The sequence below is a fragment of the Typopeltis vanoorti genome, chromosome 1 (assembly GCF_054136105.1).
Source record: "Typopeltis vanoorti isolate ZY-2024b chromosome 1, IOZ_Tvanoo_1.0, whole genome shotgun sequence".
Classification (NCBI taxonomy): Eukaryota; Metazoa; Arthropoda; class Arachnida; order Uropygi; family Thelyphonidae; genus Typopeltis; species Typopeltis vanoorti.
The window spans coordinates 111,182,724-111,210,103 of record NC_143549.1 but is presented as its reverse complement, the minus strand read 5'-3'; the positions used below and the strand labels follow the sequence as shown (position 1 = coordinate 111,210,103).

The 27,380-nt window shown below is 34.5% G+C and overlaps 1 protein-coding gene across 1 annotated transcript in view; it reads right to left on the bottom strand.

Moving 5' to 3' along the window:
• unc79 (UNC-79 domain-containing protein) overlaps positions 1-27,380 on the bottom strand; it is a 1,277,183-nt gene that overhangs the window by 838,396 nt on the left and 411,407 nt on the right. Inside the window, exons 19-20 of the mRNA XM_090395893.1 lie at positions 16,942-17,065; positions 5,476-5,784 (exon numbers count right to left, since the gene is read on the bottom strand). Coding sequence (XP_090252019.1) covers positions 5,476-5,784; positions 16,942-17,065 — 433 coding nt within the window. The remainder of the gene's footprint in view (positions 1-5,475; positions 5,785-16,941; positions 17,066-27,380) is intronic.

The following is a 27,380-nucleotide window of genomic DNA, read 5'->3' as shown; positions in this document are numbered from 1 at the left end:
TTTTTCCTCCTACTGGCCACATAGCTAAAAAATTCCCTAAGATTTTCTTTGGATCTTAGCCAATCTCTTCCCATATTCCAGTTTCGCCTCCCTTGTCACTCTCCTGACCTGTGTCTTATATTCTTTATGCATCTGCTCTTCACCTGTCTCCTTATATGTCTTCCATAGCCTCTTTTTCGCATGCAGTTCCTGTTTCATATTGTTTGCCATCCACATTCCTCCAAATTGTGTCCTCTTCTTCACTTGTGGAATACAGCTTTCTATTACCGCTAAGAAATATTCCTTCACAATTTCCCAAGCACTAATGATATCCCATCCCTCTAATTCCTCCCTCCATGAAACTTCCCCAAGTTGATGTCTAAGACTATTATAATCACCTGCCTTATAATTCCATATATGTTCCCGTCTTTTTGATACTCCTGCATGTGTATTCATCTTCCAAGTCAAAACCACATGGTCACTCGCTCTCCAACTGGTGGGAGAGATGTCATCTCAGTTATTATCAACTCTTCTGATGCTATGACCAAATCCAAAACTCTTGAACCTCTTGTTCCCTCTATTACATTTTGCCTAAGACATTTGTCCCTCAAGAATTCTAGAAATTCCATTCCCTTATTGCTACATGCAACTTCCTCTCCCTAATTTATACTGCTGCAGTTAAAATCTCCCATAACAATCATTCTTCTTGCACTTGCCAAGCTCAACTGCCTAAACATCTCCTGGTCCCCACCCTCTGTGCTCTTTGGTATGTAGCAACACCCCACTAAATATCCTCTTCTGCCAACCTTTACCTCACTCCATATGCTTTCAAAATTCTTAATGTCACTGCCTTCCAAAGCCTCCACTCTTAGAGGACATAAGTCATCACTTATCATAAGCAGTACTCCACCACCACGCTTTCCCTTCCTATCCTACCAAAAAATATTGTACCCTGCTACTTCTATTCCTATTATTATATCCTCTTCTGTCAACCATGTCTCAGTGATCCCAATAATCTTTGGCCAGGCTGATGCTATCAGTGCCATCAATTCCTCTCCTTTATTCCAGATACACCTGGCAATGGTGTAAAGCATAAAAATGCCATTGTTTCTATACCCAGCATTATCCCCTCTAGACTCTACTGGGCTCAGCGTTACCTGATGTCATCTCCCTTCTCCTAAGTATCCATTCCCACAAGAGGCCACCCCTGCTAACATCCACCCTGGGACACACCGACTCATTCAGAACAGCAATCTCTCCAGATGCCTACATCCTTCCTCGTTCAAATGCAAGCGGTCTCTCACATACCTCACATTCCTCTCTGTCCTCAAATGCCCTCCAAGCATCTACATATTACAATCCTCTCTTCTGACACATTCTAGCTATTATGTTATTCAATATTACAGCTCTTCACTATCATACCTAGGCAACACACACACACTATCTTTCCTCTCTCTGTCTTTTTTCGCACAACCTCAAGCAAGAATCTCATATCTCTCGCTGTCCAATTTACATTACCTGTCAAGTCATTTGTTCCTACCATCACAATCATCTCATCCACCCTTTCACCCTTCTTAATTGCCATAGCCACACTTTCTATCGTTCCTCCAGGCAAACACTCCTCACACATCCTATCTTGAACACAATGGATCATTGAGTACCCCATACATTACACTTCTTACCACCCTGTTCCTCGATTGCTCTCATGCATCTCTCACTCTCTCTCTCTCCTCTAATACTTTCTCTATGTGTTTCTCTATTACCTGCCTTCCTGACGTCACTCTATCCCTGGTGCCAGTGCTCTCTTGCATTCCTCTCTTTCCCAATCTCCTACTGTTTTCATTCTCTCATTCACTCTCTTCCATCATTCACATAACTCTCTCTCGTTCCCTCTTTTCTACTGTTCCCATTCTCTCCTCTTCTAACAATCCCATAACTCTCTGTCATTCCATCTCTTCTACTGTTCCTATTCTCTCCTCTTCTACCATTCTCATAGCTCTCTCTCATTTCCTCTCTTCTACTGTTCCTATTCTCTCTTCTATCATTCCCATAACTCTCTCTCATTCCCTCTCTTATACTGTTTATTCTCTCCTCTTCTATCATTCCCATAACTCTTTTTCATTCCCTCTCTTCTACTGTTCCTATTCTCTCCTCTTCCATCATTCCCTAATGATGTTCCATCATAACTCTCTCTCACTCCTACTCTGATTCGCCTTATATTCGTCTCTTCCATTCACCTAATCTCTTCTTTCACCCTTCTCATCTCATTCCCTAAACATTCCACCTGCTCTTTCAGCTCATCTCTCTCTCTCTCTCTCTGCAAGTGATATTCTGTTGAATTCATCACCCCACAGTGCATTCCATTTGTCTGATTTGGTTATAGCAATGTGGTTATTATTGTGTAGCTCTTTCAGAGCAATGATTTACTTATGTGGGATATTATTTTTGGGAGGCCTAGAATGAATTAGGATGTTGGCCATATCTAAACGAATGTTATTGGCTGTTGCTGGAGGCAGGTCATATATTCTCCATTCAATGGAAGCCATTATTTTGGCTTTTAGAACTTGCTTGGGAATAACTGCAAAATTGTGTCCTCGACTTAATGTACTAGTGGCTTCTTCGGTTAGGGTTAATGATGGTAAATTCACAATGATGCGATCGTGTTGTAATCGTTGTCATTTCATAGTAATATGTTGTTGGAGAATTTCAAATGTTTTCTAGTGTCGGTTTTTAACTTTCATGAATTCTTTTTTAGGTGTTGCATCGGAGATGTTCTTAAGGATATCCCACAGTTCCGTGTTTAATATATCAAATAGTTTGTTATGTAGAGCTCTGATGATTGAATTTATTTCTAGCTCCAGCAAGTATCGTTTATCTGTTTCTGTGATAGTGCTAAACTCGCTGGTTTGTAAATGCACCTGGGCTATGGACTAGTGAAACTTGTTTTTGATTTTGACACAGTTTGGCATTGTATTGGTGTCTCAGAACCTCTTTAAGAAGGCTAATATGTTCAGATACCACGGCAATTTAACTTCTGCCTTATCGTATTGTCATGTCTTGCATACGATATCGTCTCCGTGAAGAATCCTCAAATGTGTAGAAAGGCTTATGTGTTCGTCATACATGTTTTAACTTTAACAGTATAGACGAGAACACAGACTGATAAGAAAATAACTATTTATTAACTTATTGCTGATATTTTGCTGGTATTCTATCCAGCATCTTCAGAGCATAAAAACAGTTTGTTACAGTACACGAAATAACAACAATCAGGTATAACAATGGGGCTAGTTTGAACAACTGTAACATACAATACAAAGACTAAAGTCCTAATTAGGCACCATTTACATTGAAAAGAGAGAAAGCAGATATTAATTAGATAACTGTCTCCCAAATACCAGCAATATTTCTTTCTGACTCATAACAACTTAAAGCCAAAACAAAATATCGATGATATTTTGAAATACTGATGGTATTTGGGATACAGTTATCTTAAGATCTAATTAATACCTGCTTTCTTTCTCTCTCTCTTAATGTAGATGGTGCCTAATTAGGACTTTTATTATTTTCTTATCAGTCTGTGTTCTCATCTGTACTGTTCAAATTAATCAACTCTTATAGAGTAGTTCAAAGGAAATACCACCAAGATTTCCTTCTTCAAAAGAAATTGTAATTTCAACTTGTAGCACTGGCAGTTTCCAAAGTCCATAGACTCTGCTCAATTTTTCCAAAATTTCAAAAAAGATATGTATATCGAATCATTATCCCTCAAAATGCCCAACATGTCATCCACATCTGTGGATGATGTAGTGAGCATTTCATCATTTACTACATCACAGTAAATTTAAATGAGAAAGACTGTTTTTAAAATCTGCTGCTGCTCTTAAAAATCAGCCCGATTTAAATAAATCTGGTTACATAAAACTTCCCAAATAATAATATATGGTGGATGGGAAACTGATAATCCGAGTTTCCAATTAACTTCCAACAATTATTATTATCCTCCCTAATACTAAAAAGAAGTCAGCTGCATCACAAGACATCCATATCTTAAGTAAAAAAAAAAAAATTATTCTGAAATATCTTCCTGGTAACCTCAGCTGCCTTGTAGTAATGATAGTAATGATATTATTGCCTTGGCTTTATATATACCATATACTTGAAGGTCACTGGGAAAATAGTATATTTTCCCCTGCGACCTTCTAACAAGTGATGGTTCCACAAATGTTGAAGCGTAATTAACTGCAGGATAAATTATCATTAGAATTTACCATTAGCTTCTAACAGATATTTCTATCCTCCCCAATACTCTAAAAGAGGTCAGCTCCATCCTGCAATACATCTCATATTTCTCTTAAGGAAAATATCATTTTGAAATCCCTTCCTAGTAATATTTGATCCTAGGTGCCTTGAAAGATAACTGGCTAACTCTTTCTAAGTGGGTGGTCCCACAAATGCTCAAGCACAGTGAACTCCACGAAAAAATTATCAGTTTCCCATTAACTTCCAACAGATATTATTCTGGTGGAATTGTTGGCTCTGTCCTACAAGACTGCTCATATTTCTCTTAGCTTAACTTAAAAATCATCCTGAAATATCTTTCAAGTAGCCAGTGAAAATGCCTAGCCTCATTAAAAGTGTTAGGCAATAAAATCGCAACATCAACTATCATGGCAGTTGACTACAGCGTGCTGATGCAATACATAGCTAAATAACCATCACGCACTATACAAGGCCTCATTATGAAAAGTAATAATACGTTAGAAATTAATTTCTGATAAGGGAATAATACCTCCCCTCATCAAAAGCATGTCTGTAGCAAAATCATCACATTACCTACTATGTGACCTCAAACATACACAGTTCAGCAACACAAGGGTACAGCCTGAGGATAGCGCTCGGCTTGGCCCTATCAATACATCTCATATTTCTCTTAGTAGGCCTCTAGCAGTTAACTAAGGTATGATCTCTATTAGGCTTTGGAATGAGAATGGTACAACCAGCTAAAAAAAATCAGTTGGTATGTGATCCGTAGAGAGAGAGAGAGAGAGAAAGAAAGGAATTAAAAAATATAACTAGAATGTGAAGAATAAATTTTGGGCTTCGCAATATTGCTCTATCCCTAGACTACCTGGTCATGGGGATTTCCTTGCCTGGTATTCTTTATAGGCTGTGGTAACTTCAGCTGCTGTAATAGGTCTGGAAAGCCAGTCTTGAATGTAAATAGGAAAGTCACTAATGTTCTAAGTGTTGTAGCTTCCCATAGTGCTACTGTCTTAAAACATGTGCATATATATATAATATTGTTTCTGAAAGGTGTCAAGGATGTCTTGTATGGTGGAAATGTCTTTAACCATCCACACAGATTTCGGTGAGTCCTCTCTTTGTAGAATTTGGTGAGCTATGTGTTGAAGAAACTAAGTGACAAGGCAATTATTAATACATCTTTTGAAATAATTACTTACAGAGATATTACAATTAACATGACAAATTTACCTGTTTCACTAAAATGTCCAACATAAGAATGTAACATGCCAAATTTATTTCAGCACAGGACTTATACTCAGGATCTGGAGGACAAGTAGCATCAGACTGTTCTTGGGCACTTCTTGATGGGGACCATGTCTGCTTAGTTTTAACACCAGTTGGTATCTGTTGTGGATGTTCAGCAGGTTCTGCTTTTCCAGTTCTTATATCACTTTTATTTGCAGTCATTTCATAGCCAGTAATCATTGAATGAACTCCCATTATGAACATTTTGAACAATAAATCCAGAGGGACCGGTACTTCCAAAAGAGTTAAAATCTAAAATAAACCTCTATTAATTATCTATAAATTATGTTGGCTGATAAGATATAAATGATAAGTATATAAGATATATATATATAAATGATAAGTATAAAAATTAAGCGGATACATGATTGGGTATATAAAAATATATTTTACAAAAATATAGCAGCGTTTTTAAAAAAGGTATATAAAATATAAACTATAAAATGATAGACACAAATATAAAAATGAAATTGGGTGTATTAATGTCTAAACCAATTTTTATTGATGGCTTAAACCCATTCAAAATATGATGGGTATGAGAAACAAACAGCAACAACAACAAATAAATAAATAAATCCCTCATATTTGTAGATTTAGGGACTCAAAAACACACGTGTTGAACAGATTATTTTATTAATTACAAATAAAATAAAACTTGACGTTTCGACCTCTATATCGAGGTCATCATCGGAAGAATACAACTGTATACAGAACCAAGCTACATGCTCATGCTTTCTATACCAGTAAACTAAATCTACATAGTTAATAAATCTTTTTTCTAGCCTGACCTCTAGTGATAGAAAAGAAAAACAAAAATAAAGAAATAAAATTATTAAAAAAATAAAATAAAAAATAAAAATAAAAAAAAAAATAATAATAATAATAATAATAATAAATAATAAAAAATAAATAAAAATAAAAAATATATATTATATATATATATATATATATATATATATATATATATATATATATTATAAATAGATAAATGCAACTACAATAAACTGTTAGAGTCCTCATGTATTAATATTCTGGATGGTTACAAAATGATTTCTTTCAGTTGCTATTGAATGTTCTAAACACTTCAAGTCACCAGGTTGTCTTCTTGTAGTGGGAATTTTTCTGACGCTGGTTTAGGATGTTATACAGGTTGTAGATGGGTCCTCCACATTCTTGAAATGGTGAGGCCATCATTTTTGTTCAGATTTGGGTTGTGTTTGAGCATTTCATGAAATGCTCATTTCATTTCATGAAATGCTCAAACACAACCCAAATCTGAACAAAATGATGGCCTCACCATTTCAAGGTTTAGGATGTTATACAGGTTTGAGCATTTCATGAAATGCTCATTTCATTTCATGAAATGCTCAAACACAACCCAAATCTGAACAAAAATGATGGCCTCACCATTTCAAGAATGTGGAGGACCCATCTACAACCTGTATAACATCCTAAACCAGCATCAGAAAAATTCCCACTACAAGAAGACAACCTGGTGACTTGAAGTGTTTAGAACATTCAATAGCAACTGAAAGAAATCATTTTGTAACCATCCAGAATATTAATACATGAGGACTCTAACAGTTTATTGTAGTTGCATTTATCGATTTATAATATATATATATATATATATATATATATATAAAACATATATTTTTTATATTTTTTATTTTTATTTATTTATTTTTTTTTATTATTTTTTATTATTATTATTATTATTATTATTATTATTTTTTTTTTTTTTTTATAATTTTATTTCTTTATTTTTGTTTTTCTTTTCTATCACTAGAAAAGGTCAGGCTAGAAAAAAGATTTATTAACTACGTAGATTTAGTTTACTGGTATAGAAAGCATGAGCATGTAGCTTGGTTCTGTATACAGTTGTATTCTTCCGATGATGACCTCGATATAGAGGTCGAAACATCAAGTTTTATTTTATTTGTAATTAATAAAATAATCTGTTCAACACATGCGTTTTTGAGTCCCTAAATCTACAAATATGAGTGCTCATCACCGTGTAACCCTAAAAGAAAGAAATAAATAAATCCATTTTCCTATAAAAATTACTTGCTTTCCACTTCTTTCTTTAGTCATGCTACATATAATATAATATAATATACCAAAAGTGCTGCAACATTATCTAACATTTGTATACTTATAATAAGATGCTTGCAATAATTTGTAAACATATCTATTATTATATTTTTGTTTTATATTTTTCATAGGTTATATAAAATAGTTATAATCTGAAAATGAAAATTTTTTTCAGCAGTTATCAGCCTGGTTAGCCAAGTGGATAGCATACTTGCTGTTCAACCAACAAAGTTGTGAACTGAATTCTCTTGCAAACATCTTCAGGTAGGAAAAAAATTTCTTCACCAATGTGAGACGACTACTCCACTTACTTCACAGGGAACTTTTTCAAGCCACTTTTGAAGAATTTGTCCTCTCTTTGTAGGGAAATAGTTGGAATCCTATTCCAGAAATATCGTTGCAAATCTCACAAAGGAATAAAGAACCACAGGTCCAATCAATCGATCTAGCCAGAACACTTAAGAGTTAACCTTGGTACCTCTTCTGGGTCTGGCTCTCAACATTTAATAAGTTTTGTCTTTGGACTTGATTGCTTCCTAGATTGTAGAGCAATTCTGTTTGCCTTTTTTTTTTTTTTTTTCCTCAGTCTGTCACTGAGTGGAGCCACTGCGGAGTTTCCTGTTCTGGAGTGAGGAGTTTAGTACTGACCTTTTGTAGTGATCTGAATCACTACAAAGGATCCAGATCACTCTAAATATCAGTGATATTTACAGAAATCTGGTAGATCACTGAGGATTTTGGAGAGATACCCCAGCACCTTAACAATATCTCAATAAAGGTTTCTGCTTAATAATCATATGCATTAGGGGGTGCTTAAGGGTCAAAGCTATATAACTGAGAGGAGACCTCCACATAGCCTTAAAAGGAATGCAGACTTCCAATCCTTACTGTCCAATCCTTACCTTCTTGCGGTGCACCCTGTTAGGTATCTACCTGGATACTGAATGGACAAGGATGAGCTGGTAATTTGGGATTTAGCCAACCAAATTCAATTCTTATTGGCTTAAACCAAAATTTCAAATGATGGAACACCATGACAGAATTTCATGCCAGGTGGGGCATCACCCAGATAAACAAGGCCCCGTTGTTTTCGCCAGGGAAACAGGGCAAACAGCAAAAAGTCAGCTACTGGAACAAATTCTAAAACTTGCCCTAACTCAACATTACCAGAGTTCAAGATCAGTACTATCAACATAAGAAACCTGAATAGCAAAGAAATGGAGCTAGCTGAGGAATTGGATAAGTACCAGATCAACATAATAGGGGTCACTGAAACAAAAAACAAAAACTGGTGAGATCATTCTGAGCAATAAATACAAAATGTTATATTGAGACAATGACAATCAAGGAAAAGAAGGGGTAGCCATAGTATTCAACACTAAATATGAGGCTAATCTTCTTGAATGGCAGACAGTCTCAAGTAGAGTGATGTGGGCAAATATGAGATGGGGAAGTGGACAATGAGACTTATTTGTGCCTATGGTCTCACAGAAGGTTCTACTAAAGGTAGAAGTGGAGGAATTTTTGAGGCTTTAGGAAAGCAAATGACAGTAAAAAAGGAAAAGGTGGTCCTTGTTGGAGATCTAAATAGCAGAGTAGGAAATGACTGTCAGACATACAAAAATATTTTGGGAAAATTTGGATAAAAGAGCAAAGCTATTAATAATGGCAAATACATGTTGGATTTAAGCTCAGGATATGGACTGGTTATTACTAACACAATGTTCCAACATGAAAATATGCACAAATTCACATGGAGAGAAGAGGCAACGAGTAAGAAAAGTCTCCTTGACTATGTTATTATCGATAGTGATGTTTCCCACTGGTGCAGGACACCAGAGTGCACAGAGGATTTGAAATTGGAAGTGATCATCATTTAGTCTTGAGCAGGATAAAAACTGAATTTCATATCGAAAAGAAGAACATGTAAGAAAGTTTTAAAGAGAATAAAAGTTGAGCAGCTCTCAGATGTGAACTGTAGACTAAAATACAGAAATATTATTCATGAAAAAATGAAAGAGTTTGAGAGCAGGAACCAAACCTTGGAAATTTAGTGGCAAGACCTGAATAAAACACTGATTGATTCAGTCAGAGAGGCATGTGGTGAGGTTGTGTGCAAGGATAGAAAAATCAGACACAGGAAGTTAAAGAAACAGTGAAGGAAAAGAAGAAAGCATATTAAAAGTTCCTGGCAAATAAGTCAGCTTGTGCTCTTAGAGAATACAGAGAGAAATGTAAGAAAGCTAAACTCTGTGTAAAACTGGCTAAACAAAGTCATGGGAGGACTTTGGCAAGAACATAGAAAATAAATATCAAGAAGGTGGCAAGATATTCTGGAGGTTGTTGAAGAAGTTCAGAAATGGAGGAAAGAGTGCTGTAAAAGAAATTAGAGATGATACAGGTGACATGAAAACAGGAGAAAAAGATATCCTTGAAGTATGGAGTAATTACTTTGAAAAATTGCTAAATGAAACAAGCAGTGATGACAGCACAGTGGTAAAAAACACTGACCAGGCATGCAGTCAGGAATACATATCCATACTTGAAGTAGAAAAAGTCATCAAAAGCCTGAAATGTGGAAAGGCAGCAGGAGCAGATGATATTCAACCAGAAATGCTGGAATATGGAGGTATCAAAGTCGTACAGTGGCTGCACAGGATAGTTCAAAAGGCCTGGACAGAGGGATGAATTCCAGATGATTGGAGTAGAGCTCTCATAGTATCCATATATAAAAAGGGAAATAAAACTGAATGTGAGAATTACAGAGGGCATTTCATCACTGAATCTTCCTGGTAAGATATATGTAAGTATATTTGAGAAACAGTTGAGAAGGATTGTGGAAGAGAAGATTGGTGAAGAACAAGCTGGATTCAGGCCAAATAGAGGCTGTCAGGATCAGATTTTCACTTTATGACAGATAGCTGAGAAATCATAGGAATATAACAAAGATCTGAATTTAAGTTTTGCAGACTTGCAAAAGGCATATGACAAGGTGGCAAGAGAGAAGCTATTCAAAACGCTACAGTTATATGGTGTTAATAGGGCATTATATCAAGCAATATTTAGTTTTTATTTGAGTTGTAAATCAGCAGTTAGAATTGAAGGAAGTACAGGAAAATGGTTTAATGTTAAATTTGGTGTCAGACTTGGATGTACATTATCCCCTGTCTATTTCATTATCTATATGGATCACAATATGAAGGAAAGTGGTATTAAACCTGATATCAAAATTGGAGGTTTTAATCTCAGTTCTTTGCTTTATGCAGATGACATTATACTTCTAAATAAATCCGCTACAAGTCAGCAAGATTCCCTGACTAAATTGAATAACTGTTGTAATAGATATGATATGAAGGTCAGCATTAAAAAGACAAAGACAATGAAAATAGGTAGAATCGTTGAAAATGTCAACTGCGTTTTGAACGCAGAACCTGTGGAACAAGTAAAACATTTCAGCTACTTAGGCATGATTTTTAGTGAAGATGGTAAATTAAATATGGATATAGACAACAGAATCAACAAAGCTGTTATGGTAGGAAGTCAACTGAATAAATTTATATGGAATAAGAGAGAAATTAGCCAAAACACTAAATTAGCTGTATACAAGATAGTGTTTAAACCAATTTTAACTTAATGATCTGAGAGCTGGGTTAGAAGTAAAACACTTGACCAAAGACTAGAGACCGCAGATATGAGAGTCCTGAGAAAGATTAGGGGCATGAACAGATGGCATCAATGGCAGTATCATATTAAAAATGAGGATATTAGGAAAGAATTTTGTATTGTCAGCATCCAGGAATGCATTAGCAGAGCTAATCTCAGGTGGTATGGCCACTTAAATAGAATGGGAGAGGAAATATTAGCAAAACAAATGTTCTCTTCCAGGTTGGCAGGAAAACAACCCAGAGGAAGACCAATATATAGGTGGATTGATACAATAAAAAGTGCCTTAGAACAGCACTTCCCAAATTGTGGGCTGCGGTACCCTTGGGGGCCATAGGTTTTGTTGAGGGGGACTTGAAATAATGAAATCAAATTTAAAATCTTTTAAGACTAAGTAGTATTTAATTTTTATTATTTCTTTTTTGTTATTTTTTATATTTTAATGGGAAAAAAAAATCACACATTGGTGGGGGTTCACAAATTTTGCTTCCTGCATATTTTGGCGCTTAATGAATATTAGTAAATATATGCTTATTCATATAAGTTTCATTTCAAAGCAGAAATCTAAGAATTGCAGTTTCAAATATTTCATCTGATATTGGTGTAGCAGTATTGAAGCACATCGTCCACGCGGTTAGCCTAGTGGCTTTGCGCTTCACAACCATATGCCTGGGGAAGGAGTGTCCCAGGTTCAATTCCCGTCGAAGATGTGAGGAACTTGAGGATCTTCTTCAGGCATAGCCAAGTTAGCCAGTCTTGGGCATGGGCAGTAGGGTTTTTTCCCGCCAGTTTATCTGACGTTTTTCATCCCGCAAACAGGTAAACCGGCCTCGTGAACATATGCTGCTACAGTCAAAAATATATCCCCCCAGCGGCAGGCTAGGCGACAGGTCGGTTGGGAGTGGTACTAACAAGAAGTCGCATCTAAGTAACACGCAGACCCTGCATAGGATGCGGGAATAACGCGCAGTGAAAGAAGAGTACTGAAACACATCCATCACATTAAATTGTTATTAAACTTCTTTTATGTTTTTAATTCTTGTTTTATTACTAAGCGTTTTACATTTCATGTGCTTGTACTGCAAATGTACAATAACAATATATCTATCTACATAAAAATATGAGATAATGTGCCATGTCAAATGTGTATGTAAGATGCTAAAATTGTAACATTTGCATTTGATTTTTGCAATATTCGCTGTGTATGTTTTGTATTGAATATAAATACTGTACAATAAATATTATAATAATTTATGTCTATATTACTATTTTTTTTTTTCGAGGGGGCGGTGAAATATTTTAATTTTTCCAAAGGGAGGCCCTGACATCCAGAAGTTTGGGAAGCACTGCCTTAGAAGACAGAAATATAAGACCTGATAATATTGGAGTCTTGACGTTTAACAGACTGATTTGGAGGAAAATTGTAGATAGGAAGTAAGCAAGTAATGATGTTAATTTTTCATTAGTACTATTATATCTTGTACACCCCCTTGAGAGTATATATCAGGAATTTAATGATGATGATTATATGTATTAGGATCCATATACAAGCAGTCTAGTTGTGAAAATATTTCACATGCAAAACTTTGTTTGCTTATACTTTGATAAAGATTAAACATGAATATAATTTATTGGAATGCTTAATTTAATTTATAACCAAATGAAAAAGAACTTTCTATGGCCTGCATACCAGTAGGGATGCTGGTCAGTATGGTATGCATCCAGTTGTGCTCAAAAGTTATGCTCCAGAATTAACATCTATCCTACATCCCCTCTCTATAATCTTTCATCCATATTCCATCCATTCTAAAAACAAGGAATAAAATCAGCCATTGAACCATCATCCCAATACCCTCAACTCAGTTGCCTCCCCTCTTGCACCACCTACTGGATCACCAATTATTAATAATCTTCAAATTGGATTAAACTATTCTCAATCTATGACACATTACATAGATCACATTACTTACAGCTACACAAAAGCCATAAGGTTTGGATTAATTTATGTGGTCATTCCACATTTCCAGATCATTAGATTAGGTCATGTGTGGTCTACTTGGAAAACTACTAGCTTCCCTTTTGTAACCATATAGCCAGTTTCCTCAACATTCATTTGCTATGTGTCATTTGATTTGTTCCCTTCGGATTTCCTCACCAACATCTGAGAATCCAGGGATCTGTACTTCTCATGTATATAAAAGGCTCTCTCTGACCTCAAATCGTATCCAAAATTTTATTGATTACAATAGTCCATTCCTTCTCTTCATTTGATAAACCTTGTAATGCTCGCATATTCCAGGCTTCAAGAACTTCTTTAACCAATGCCTTAAATACCAATCTCTTTTTCCATTCTCCAGTGGTATGAGAAGCTAAGAAGCTTCTCATTTGTAGCTGCTGACTTTGCACAAATCACAAATTTAGAATGTTGTTCTCACATTTAGAATGATCACCTAAAAATTCTTTATGCTAAGTTTTCATTTTTGAAAATTACTTTCATGTAACCTCAATTTTTGATACAAATATGTAACAGCAAACTTAATGGAAATGGAAAGAAATACCTTATATAACTAATCAACCACAAGTCTAAAAATCGACTCTCATTTTATTAAAATTTATTTAATAAAGAATACTGATAAGACAATCATATCCTGAATATTCATGAATGGAAGATGATTGTCATATTTGTAGAACTTTCAAATTAGTACTTCAAGGATTTTATCATATTTTTTGTTTAGTACTAAACTCAATAATGAAGCAGAAAATAGTATAAGACAAAGTAATATGGAAAGTGAAGTGCCAAGCAATGTACATAAAAACATAAAATAGCAAAAACCTAACAAAATAAAAGATTAACTAACATAAAAAAAAAAAAAATTGCAGTATACAGGCAGCCTTTGGTTTACGCTTCACTTCCTTTCCTGAAAAAACGGGCATAAACCACATCGGCATAAAACGAACCCAATTTTAATGGGAGGTCCAAAGTTATGTTCTGTGCAGTCAAAAAATATGCATATGAAGTATGTGTAACATTATTATATTTAAAGTTTTGATAATACATACATATATATTTGTTAAAATAAAATTATTAATAACGAAAACAAAACAAAATTATATACAAAAAATATGAAACTTCGAAAAGATATTACATATTTCTATGTTGAAGTTCCTGGTTTCGAATCACCTGCATTTTTTTTGAAAAAAAGTATCCAGTGTTAACTGCTTAGATTTTCTTTTTCTTTCTTTAAGGAGTTCAGTGTAAGGTCAAATAGATGCAATTACACTCCTTTTTACGTTCGCACTCCGTTCCCAATCATGGTCCATTTCGCAGAGTTCATCAGTCAATGTCTCTATGCTTGCAAGGATAGGCTGTAAATCGGCCATTTTATATCTCTCAGAGGACCTTCTTCATTTTCTTTCTCCTCTTTTGGATACTGACTTAATTGTTAAGCTAATTCTTTTAAGTCTTCATTGGAAAACGGTTTATCATCTCTCTCTAAGCTTCTGTCACATCTTCAGCTGTAATATCGTCCAATCCCACCTCTCGTGCAAGCTTGGTAACATCTTCAATAACATTCTCCTCTTGCTCTAATTCCTCAAAGTCGTGCATAAATACTGGAAGAAGTTTTCGCTGTGCTCCTTTTAAACACTTTGCTAACACTTCGTTCCAAGCTGCCTTGATGTTGTTAATACCCTTCAAAATATTGAATGACTGCCAATAGTCTTTAATAGTTTTTCCTGGAGTGTCCAAGACTCTTACCATTTCTATAAATGTTATATGGAGGTAATAGGCTTTAATGATTGATATAATCCTCTGATCCATCAGTTGCAAAAGCGATGTTGTGTTTGGAGGCATATAAACAACCTTGACATCCAATGGTGTTCTTACTTCAGCAAGGTTTTGAGGATGTCCAGGAGCATTATCCAAGAGAAGCAATGCCTTAACTGGCAAATAATTTTCTTTACAGAAGCGAAGCACGGTAAGACAAAAATAATTTGTGTCCATTTTCAATAGATTGGCAGCATGGCTTTTAGACCCTTGACAGTGCATGGTGTCTGTGAATGGTACATCAACATTGGTTTAAGCTTCAAAGTTCTGGAGACATTTGCACCCGACAAAAGCGTAAGTCTATCTTTTGCAGCTTTAAAACCTGGAGCGGAATGTTCTTCACAGGAAATGAAGGTGTGTGATGGCAATTTTTTCCAGTAGAACTCAGTCTCATCAACATTAAAAATGAGATCAGGAGGATAATTTCTTTGTTTTACACAGTCTTGAAATTCTTTAGGAAAATTGTTATTTTCTTCGATTTCACATTTACTTCGAGACTTAAATCTCATGAACCAACCTTTGCTTCCTAAAAATGTTTCTTCGCCTCCATCTGTCTTTTTAAGATCCTCAAAAATTATTTTTACTTTCTCAGTTATAACAGCCTGCGTCACTGGAATGTTTTTCTGATTCAAGTCATCCACCCATAATGATAATAATTTTTCCATTTTTTCATGAAGTTTACCCCTGCTATAACTTGCATGTTTTGCATTTAGTACTGCCGTACTAAATGCAAAAGACTGTTTGTGTTGTGCAGACTGTTTTATTCTATCTGCATTTTCATATTTGTAGTAACAGTCGATGGAGGTAAGTTCATACATCTACAGACATAAGCACGTGTCTGCCCATCTTCCATTCTTCGAATCACCTCCATCTTCTTTTCAAGCGTGATTGATTTCAGTGCCTTCTTCACACCAAGTTCTGCTAACTTTTCTGCACTTCTTTTATCAGACATGGTATGTAATTATGTACTTTATCAATTTAAATATGTATGTATGTATGTATGTAAAAAAAATTAAATAGAACAATTAGGTAGATTCAACAGTAAAACATACCTGTATGTCGTAATAGCGTGGGTAAACACTCAAACACTAGAGTGCCTTCTCAGTCAGACCACACTATAGCAAGAAAGCACATGCAGGCATCCGCCATTATTGTAAATCGGGGGTAAATTGAACTGTCGTAAACCGAGAGCTGCCTGTATATGATGCTAGCTTGAGTTTTTGTTCTTAGTCTTCATTAGTTCATAGTCTTTTTATACCAATAAACATTTATTGGTCCTTCACTTTCGGCATTATTTTCAATCATATACTATTTTCAACATCATTATTAAGTTAAGTGCTAAATAAAAAAAAATTATAAAAATTCTTAAATTATTAATTTGAAAGTTCTATAAATATGCCTATTTGCTTTCTCTTCCAGAATATTCAGGTATGTCCTCTAGTGTTAGTATTCTGTAGTCTTAATAGATTTTTAACCTTATAATTCTTATATGGAGACACAGTTCCATTTCCACTCCACTAAGTTCTTCTAACATACAATGATGCTCATGATATCCAGAAAGATACAATTATTCTTATCCAGGAATACCTTAATGCATTGTGCACTTGCATAAAAAGGAACAGGCAAGTTACAATAAATACAGAAATCTTACACATATAATTCACATTGTGTTCAAAACAATTATTACTGTTTAATGGGGAAAATCAAAATAAAATTCATTGTAAAACACATTCATTTCTAAAACATTAATATTTATCCTCATAAAAAATTTGTGATCACTATGTTTTTTAGAGTAACAAAACCAAGAAAAAAAAATCTATACTCACCTGCAACCAGTACAATGATTGTTCTTGCAGAGAAGCTGTAGTTCCATCAAATCTAACACTTAAAAACCTATACATCTGTTCTGTATCAAATCCTAATGGACTTAAATCTGGGTCTAAAACTTTGCTTAAAAAAAAAAAAAAGTCAGCTGTTAGCAATTCTAAATATTTATTTAGAATGAATCTGAGTGAGTTAAAATAAACTCTGAAATTATCTCAATTTTTTTTTTATATATTACAATTTATGGTTTCATACTGATCACATGTGAATTTCCCTTGTATTGCAGCACCAGCTGAAGTAGGCAAGATGACATTTTTTTCTCCAGACAGGCTATAGTATGAGAGGATACTGAACTCATTTGCTCTATTTCTAGCACTGTAAACAGATTATAATCAGGGATGGGAAACCAAATTGAAATAGAATCAATAAACTAATGTTTCTTGGATTTAAATGAGGAAAAAAAAAAACATCAACTGATATTTTTTGAAAAACTTAAATTGAAATTTTGATTGGAATTGAAAAAAATAAAAAAACATGAATCTGAATTTAAATGAATGAAAAATATCAGATTAAACCAACAAAAATCCTATTTCAAGCCATCAAAGAGCAGGATATAATGCTGCATTTTCAGCATTACAATCAAGGCCCCAACTCCACAAAAGTCTGCAACTAATCACCTAGTGAATAGGCAATGCTGGTGCTGTCAAAATAGTCAGCATCATCATGAACCATGGGCTCCAATGCCTGCTTCACTATCTTCTTCCGCTTTTTTTTTTTTTTTTTTTTTTTTTGTCCAGTGGTCAGTGTCGCAGCTTCTGTAAACCCACTCCACACTAGTCCTTTATGTCATCTATCCATTCTCTTTATGGTCTACCACTGCTGTTTACAGCATCCATAATACCAAACATGAATATCTTTATCTCTAAACAAGCAACCTAATATGTCACATAAGAAGACTCCCCCAAACCATCAACGAGCCAGCACCCTTATGACCTGGCACAATAGCATGAGGCCATGGCATCATGCTGTCAATGTAACACCTGCACCCTCCAGTCAGCTCTTTACTGAAACATCCAGTAAAGATCCTAATGAAATTATTAAACAGATATTATTGACAAATATTTCCTTGTTGCAAACTTTTTTTGACCCTGCATCAAGATAATTTTTTGTGACATAATAGATTACAATATGTTAAGATAAATAAAGATGTACAGATAGTTTCAATTTAAACAATAAGGCAAATGACATGATCCATATGATATTACAGATAAGCTGAGAATGCCATTAGAATTCAACAGGATCACCATGAAATTAAGTTTTCATGCTGATCCTTATATCTTTACCGGCCCTGGTTGGCTGAGTGGTTAGCATATCCACTCTCCAGCCAAAAGGCTGCGGATTCGAATCCTGCTATGGGCATGGATGTTTGTGATTGTCTGTGAAAATACTAGTAATGGTCGGCTGTAGATGGCGTTGGTGTAGATGATGAAGGTAGTTGTGGTTGGTTGAGACAGAGAGTTGTAGAGTAGATTCCCTCTCTCGATGAGTCTTTGGACTCCCTGGAGGTGTTACATAATAATAATAAATCTATTTCACTAGTTTTTGTTCCTTTTCAGTCTTTGCGTTTTACTTTTCAAAATTTATAGTCCATTTTATTTGATAATGATATGACTATGTATTAAATGTATAGTTATATCATCATCATCAAATTCCTGATGATTCAAATACCCTCAAGAGATGTATAACATACCATAATAATAATACTACATGATTAAGTTTATATTATTACCGACTTTCTATCAGCAATTTCCCTCCAGATCAGTTTGTTAGTTCTCAGGATTCCATTATTGTCAGATCTTATATTTCCATCTTTTAACAAAGTTCTAACTGCACCAATCCACTCTGGCCTTAGTCTTCCTCTGAATCTTTTTTTCTATCATCAAGCACATAGTTGCTAACCTTTCCTCTCACATTCTGTTTAAGTGATCATAGCTACTCAGTTCATACATTGCTCAAATGCTAACAATGCTTTAACATTGCAAACACTCTTAATTCCCCCCCCCCATGATTCTGACACTACTGCCATCTGTTAATACCCAGAATTTTTCTCAGAACTCTCATATCTGTTATCTTCTTCAGTCTCTGATCACTAGTCTTATTTATAATTTAACTCTCAGATACAAAAGTCAAAATTGGTTTGAGAAGTGTCTTGTAGACCTAGTTTTGTATTTTGGATAATTTCTCTCTTATTCCATATAAATTTTTCCAACTAGAAGCAAACATCTGCCTTCTTTACTGTATTTTCATAACCATATTTAATTTGTCAACTTCACTAAAAATTGTGTTTGACAGTTGAAATGTATTCTATAAGTTATCCCTTGAGGAAGCAGTTAATGTTTTTCATGTTTTTTATTTGAGAATGAAATCTCTATTATAACAATAGTACAACAAAAGCAAGCAAATAAATAAGCAAGGCACCATCACCTTACCACAATGGCTAATGAAACAACAATTTCATGATTTTGTTACAATATTTATTTATTATTATCATCCTAAGACCCCCATTGAACTCCGGCATAGCTGGTCCCAAGCCCAGTTGAGAATGGAGGAGGGTTTAGCAAAGGACTAATCTCCCTTTCCAAGAAAAGCCAAATGATTATGAAACTAAAAACCTGAACAAACCATAACGATGAAAGGAACAGAATACTCTGCAAGACACCAGACAGCAACTATCTCAGCTGGGAAGTAAAAACAGCAAAAATGAAGTCTCAGAGTGAAATCCTTTTGGAAGCTCTAATATGGAAAAAGAGTCAACTGGTGTCACCAAAATGTAACTTGAAATTTGCAACATGGAATGTAAGAACCTTATATGAAATTGGAAAAACAAGACAGATCATCTCAGAAATGGATGCTTATGATATAGACATTCTGGGAATTAGTGAGCTGAGATGGACAAGTTTTGGACAGATGGTAACTGAAGACAAACATACAGTCCATACTCTGGTCATGAAAACAGACACATTAAAACACTTTGAGTCCTGGACCTACTGGGACTTAAAGAACCCTGTTTTCTCTCTATTTGAGAAAACTGCTATGCAGTATTTCTATGGAATATCCAAATAATTATTTTTGTCTTTTAGTTAGCATCTTTGACAATTAATCAGAAGAAAAATTTTAGTTATACATGTGGTATGGGCTCCAGAAATGGGTCGCAAGAAATCAAGGTTTTTGAAAAAAAAAAAAAGTTAATTTTTTATCAGTTTCTACTTATATTTACTTCTTTAGTGTTCAAAATTCAACAAATTCAGTCAAAATATTGCTTAGATGTTACATAAATAATGAAAATTATAAATAAAATATGTGTGTGTTATTATTATGATGAAAATATCATTTTACATAGGGGTGTGCATCACTATAATTATCCACTATTGGCGACAAAAGTTGAGTGGTAAATTATTGAATTAGGCCATTCAGTTTTTGAAATGCCACACCTCACATGCAATCGTGAACCTGACTCTCTGAACAGCCTCAAATTTGATCACCCCCTCGTTCGAAGCTCTGCATCACTGTTGCTTGACTCGGAGCTCACATTTGTGGGGTGATCTGCTTCCTCCTGTTCTGGATCACTGCCTGCCCAATCATCTAATTCAGATCTTCGTTATCGAGTATTTCCTTGAGCATTTTGTTCTAATTTGCATTCAGCCAAGAACAGTTTAACATCCCTGGGTGTAAAACAATTCTCTCACGTCACAAGAAGAGAGTCGTGAATCAATTATATTGTTTAGATTGGAGCAGCCAGAGTTATGAAAGCGTGATGTAATATAAACATGAACAGGTGCGATCGTATGTGATGTAGATGATGGGCAAACGTTACTATATATTAATATAAATTCCCTTTTTTCTTGATAAAAGTCAACCATCCTCATGGATAATGAAGCTGAAGGTTCAAATTTAACTACAGTACAGTCTGATAATGAATTTCAAGCACATATTATTATTTTCGAAATTTTTAATTTAGCAATGTAAATATACATCGATGGGCTTCTAGGTTCACGTGCAATCGATGAATATTTACATTGATAGGACTCAAAGTGTTAAAGGAGTAGCACTAATACTAAATAAAAAGGCTAAAAGCCTTATTGAATGGGAACTAGTAAATGACAGAATCATTACTGCACACTTTAACCCAACATAAGTCAAATGTCAATAATGCAAATCTACATGGCTACAAATGATGCTGATGATGAGAAAAAGGAAAAAATTTATGAACAACTTCAAAAAGTAATAGATAAAATACCTAAACATGACATGACCTAAACAAGATAGCTTTTTTAAACACAAAGATATCCATAACTTACTTGGACTTCTCCCAATAAAAAAACCAGAAACCATATTGATCACATAATAATAAATGGAAAATACAGAAGATCAATTCTGGATGTGAAGGTAAGAAGAGGAGCAGATATTGGGTCAGATCATTTCTCAGTACTAGCCAAACTAAGATTAAAACTTAAAGCAAATAAAACAAATGAGAGAAAGAATAGAAACAGATATGATACAGCAAAGCTAAATAACAAAGAAATAAAAGAACAGTTCATCAAATCAATTAGAAACAGATTCACAAAACTGGAGCAAATGGATGAAGAAAATGACTATCAAAAGAGAGCAAATGATAAATGGAAAACGTTTCAAGAAGCTTATAATGACTGTGCTAAAAAACATTTAAAGATGACTGGAGAAAAAATAAACAAAGAATGGATAACCCAAAATATTTGAAATTTAATCGAGGAAAGGAAAAGAATAAAAATACTACAAGGCAGTCAAAAGTCCAAAAGGCTTTATCTTTATTCTGTTGACAAAAGGCTTTGACAACAGAATAATATAATTCTGTTGACAAAAAAAGTAAAGACATCAGCCAGAACAGACAAAAGGTTTTATATAGAAAATCTGGCAATGGAAGCACAGAGCAGTAGACATGGGACAACTTAATACAGTATATGAAATAATGCAAAAATTGTCTGGAAAGAAAAAAGAAATTGGAAACTTGTATAAAGGATAAAAACAGAAAGTTGTCAACAAAGGAACAGGAAGTAAAAGACCACTGGAAACAGTATTTTAGTGAAACTTTGAATGTAACAGAAAATTATGACAAAGTTAACACAAAGAACTTCTAAAACAGTTAGAACAAGATAAACTAAACATAAGCATTGAAAAAATCACCCTAAGTGAAGTAATAAACACAATAAAGAAACAAAAGTCCATAAAAGCATGTGGAAATGACAACATATATACGTTGAATTACTAAACATAGATAAAGGCACTGCTATGAATGAGTTAACTAAATTATACAATCTGATTCTGGAAACTGAATCAAATGAGAAAATACCAGACCAGTGGAAAGAAGCAGTGATAGTGAAAATACCAAATTAAAAAAAAAAAGGAGATGGGACTTAACAAAATGTGAAAACTGGAGAGGAATTAGCCTTCTATATGTATCAGGAAAGGTATTTATTTTATTTTGGAAAGAATGAAAAATGAAATCCAAGTATCATAATACTGAGGAAGGAACAAGCAGAACTGAAGCTGGGAACAATACAACAGATTTTCATTTTGAAAAACATTATAGAACAAACTTTAGAATTTGATGTCCCCTTGTGCTTGAATTTTACAGACTTTGCCAAAGCCTTCAATTGCATTAACAGAGAAATTCACAGGAAAATTCTAAGCATCTGTGGCATACCAAATAAGATAATTAATATTATCAAATAAATGTATGAAAACAGTAGATCCTGAGTTTTGGTGCAGAACTCTGAGACAGAAGCCTTCCCCATTGTAACTGGAGTTTGACAAGAATGCATACTGTCTGGTCTACTTTTCAACACAGTGACAAATTGGGTTATAACCAAAACCAAGAAAACCAAAGCTGGCTTAAGATAATGTCTTGAAGACCTAGATTATGCAGATGACATTACCTGATTTCTTCTTGTTTCACTGATTTGCAACAGAAAACAGACAGATTAAGACAAAATGCACCTCAGCAGACTTAAAAATAAATAAAGATAAAACAAAAATGATAAGGATTAATAATAAAAGTAAAGAAACTTTAAAGATAGACAACATAGAAGTAAAAGATGTGACAGACTTTCACTGTCTTGGAGCAACAGTCAGCAAAAATGGTGGCACAGATGAAGATATTAAACAGGGAATAAACAAAGCCTGCAAAGCTTTTAAAAGGTTATAGTCAATATGGAAATTTGCAGCATACAAGATTAAAACAAAATTGATCTTTTTAAATAATAAGATGTTAGATCTGTTTTACTCTAAGGAGCAGAAACTTGGAAAGTAAGCAAAGTGCAGGAATAAAAGTTAAACAGTTTCTAAACCAAATGTCTTAGAAAAATTTTAAAAATTGATTGGCCAAACCAAATATCAAATAAAGAATTATATAAAATAACTAACATAAAAAGTATTAAGATGAAATTAAATTGCACAGATGGAGATGGATGGGACATGTACTCAGGATGAACCACGATGACATCCCAAGGGTGGCTCTGACTTGGACCCCTGAAAGAAGGTGTAGGAGAAGAAGACCAAACCTCACATGGTGAAGGATGATGGAGAAGGAAAGAAATGAAGCTGGTTAGAAGCAAGAACATTGACTCTGGACAGAAAGTTGTGCAAAGAAAGGATCTTAGCCTTATGTGCCACTGGGCGTGAAGAGAATAAGTAAGACCCCCCCCCCATGGAGTCAAAGACCCATCACGGGAGGTTCTGCTTCTCATTTCCTAGCTTACATCCTCATTATACAGCTTCCAGGGATGATCTCTGGTTATCTCCCACCATTTTATGAAAAACATCTTCAACATTAATACTACTGTATAACAACACCTTACCAAATTGTACATCTATCATATCATCCCTCTTCCTCCTATTCAGTACACTATGTAAACTGCATCTTATCAAAATCCTTTCTTTTAGTGTTGAACAGTGATCAGCATTCATTTTAGAAATTATGTACTTTATAACCATGTTATAAATAACTATTTTAATTTCTCAATGTTTCGACCTTCATATTAAGGTCATCATCTGGAGTATATACAAATATACAAGGACAAGCTGAGTTACATTTCACACAGTAAGCTAAAGAAACAATGATTTGATCACTGGTTATTCTACTAGCATGACCTCTAGTGAAAAAAAAAAAAAAAAAAAAAAATTATAATTAATTAATTATAAATAAATTAATTAATTACTTAGAAACTACATCAAAGCTAACATGAGAAAAACATTCTTTCTTATGGATAGTTTTCTTACAGTAACAATGATGTCCTATTTTTAAATTATAATTGTTATATTAGATTTAGGATTCTGGATTATCTACATTCCTGTTTATAGTTAACTCTTAAGGAGAAAGGTTCTGTGGATAAAATATGTGCCTTCCATATGTTTGGGATTTTTAGACCATCATTATTGTTCAGATTGGGGTGGTTCATAAGAATCTCACAGGATTCTTTAAATTTGCATTCATACCATGTTCTATTGTGATGTAAACAATAGAACATGGTATATTGTTTACATCACAATAGAACATGGTATGAATGTTCTATTGTGATGTAAACAACTGGTACTTTTCCAGTCAATTCTATGTAAAGTGTTCAGGGCATGATCAGAAAGGCCAGCTTCACCATAGTTATTATATTTAATGTGTCGTTTATGTTCCTTTTGTCTGATAGGAATTGTGCATCCTGTTTTTCCCTATATATATGGTCGATTACAGGTTCAATAAATATGGTATACGTCACGGTGGGCCAATGGAAAGAATGGGTATTTGGATGAGTTCAGTAAGCTTTTTAATTTTGCAAGAGGTTTAAAGGTGTCTTTGAGGTTGTATTTCAGTAGAATTCTATCTGATGTCCCTTTAATGTATGGAATGGTTATAGTTTTATCGTAGTCTGGTTTATCTTCGTTTTTAATTGAGGTCTTGTAGAGAATTTTGTTAATAGTGTTTTGGCTGTAACCATTTTTTAGAAAAGTATTGCTGATAACTTTAAATTTGTCTTTCAGCACTTGTTCATTGGAGAAGATCTTCAAAGCCCTGTTTTTTAGAGTATTAATGACACCTAGTTTTTCTGATGGGTGGTGGTAGGAGTTTATGTGTATATATTAGCCAGTATGTGTCGGTTTCCGGTAAACAGTGAGGGAAAGACTGCCAGAAGGAAGACATGCGACAAGCATATCTAGAAACGGAAGTGTGTTCTGTTTTTCAATCTCAATTGTGAATTGTATGCGATTGTGTTGTTTGTTTGTTTAGGTGGCTAAGGAAAGTGTCTAGTGTCTGGCGGCCATGAGGCCAGATCACAAAAACATTGTCAACGTATCTAAGCCAGCCTTTGGGTTTTAAAGGAGAGGAATCTAGAGCATGTTGCTGAAAATGTTCCATATAAAAGTTAGCAATATGGGGGGGAATAATGGCATGAGCCCATACAAAATAACCAGAACGCAATATATGCGAAAAGAGCACCGTGATATCTGGAAGGAATTTGTTCTGTAAAAGAAGGATTGTGTCATTGATTGGGACATTCCCAAAGAGGGCAGAGATGTCAAAACTGACTAATAAATCATCTTTTTCTAATGTAATGTCTTTGATTATGTTTATGAAGAGTGTTGTGTGTCTGATGTAGGAGGGGGGGGGACGACCCACTAACTCCTTGAGTGTTGCCGCTAATTTCTTGGCTAGGTGATAATTCAGGCTGTCTATACCTTCAACTATCAGATGGAGTTTTGTTTGTGTATTTTGGTAGACCACAAATTCTCAGGAAAGAACGTAGTGCAGAAGTAATTTTTTGACTGTATCTTCGGGCCATGTAATAATTCATTTAAGTAGTTTCTCTGTTTTCTTTTTTATTCTATTGGCTGAGTCGTAGTTAACAAGTTGGTATGTACTATTGTCCGAGACTAGCAGATTCATTTTTTCTAAATATGTGGTTCAGTTTAGAATAACGGTGGCCCATGTATCCCCATGGGACTTACCCAAAGCAGAACTTAGATTAAACAAGTGGTCATCTGCCAATTCTCTTGCACTTTATCGCAAAATATGAGCTGATATATCCACTATTCCTATAGCTCTATTCACATCAAGGTTATCTAATATGGTTTCCACCTCCAGCTCATTTACCTCTGTTTTCATATAAGCCTTTGAATCTCTTGTTACAGTAATGTCTCGCCGCCCCCCCCCCAGATGATGTACTCTTGCAAAGTGTTCATTTAGTAATTTAGTAATGCTGTTTCACATGCCATGGAACTGATCCAAGCTGTCTCCTAAGCTTTGTCATATTTACCTGCCCTGTATTCTACATATACCCCCCCCCCCTCTTATTCCACACATTTAGCCACTTCTCAGGTCATATGATCACTCTCACCAACTGGTATGTAATGCAGCCATATTGGTTATTGAAAAATTCTCTGATTAAATTACTAGATATAGCACTCTTTAACCCCTAGTACATTCCATCACATGCTGCTTCAAATAATTATCCCTTAGTAACCGTGTAAATTCTATTTCAATTCTCCCATGTGTCCTTTCCTCATTCCAAAATATGTTCCCATAGTTTAAGTCCTCCATAATAATTACCTGCCCTTCACTCATTGAGCTTATTTGCTGATGCACACTATTCCCATCATCCTTTACATCCTCTAGTTCCCAAGCTTTTTCCACTTGTGTACCCCTTTTAAACCCATTTCTATAAATTGTACCCCTTGTTTTTAAAATAGCTGTTTTTAAATATTGACACTTTTGTTCAATGCCTATCTTAATGTAAAATAGTGGAAATGAGGTAATGGGTTGGGAAAGGAAAATTACTACACTAAAAGTACAAACCACAGATTTAATTTTACAATATTCGTAACACAGAAATAAGTATAGCTTCAGGTTAAATATTGATAATGATGATCAAGTATCTAACAAACTTTTCATTATATATTTTGATTATAATATTAATATTTGTGTCACCTGTAATAATTGGTATACAGATCACTAGCCGACTGAAACATTGTTAGTGACATCGTTGAGCTTGCTCTGGTGCAGTTAGTTTCTTGAAATCAGGCTCAAAAGATGCAAGATACAGTCTTAAATCCAGACTTGCATTAAGCTAGTTGCACTACTTATTTTTTATGAAGGTGTAAGAAGAAGAAGAAAATGCTCTCTCCACTAGTTCAGTATTAGTAAATGGCAAGAGGTATTTGAGTGCCTTCTCACTGAGCTGTTCGTATTCCTCACTGACATCTACCCAGAAAGTAATAAGATGCTTTCTTTTAAAATCAGAATTTAAAGAAGAATCGGTTGAAAGTTCAATCAACTGCTCTTTTTCATTGAGTGACAGCTTAGCTTCTTTGAAGAATTCTTCATTGAAGGGATCTGCAATCCAATTGTTTTATTATTATT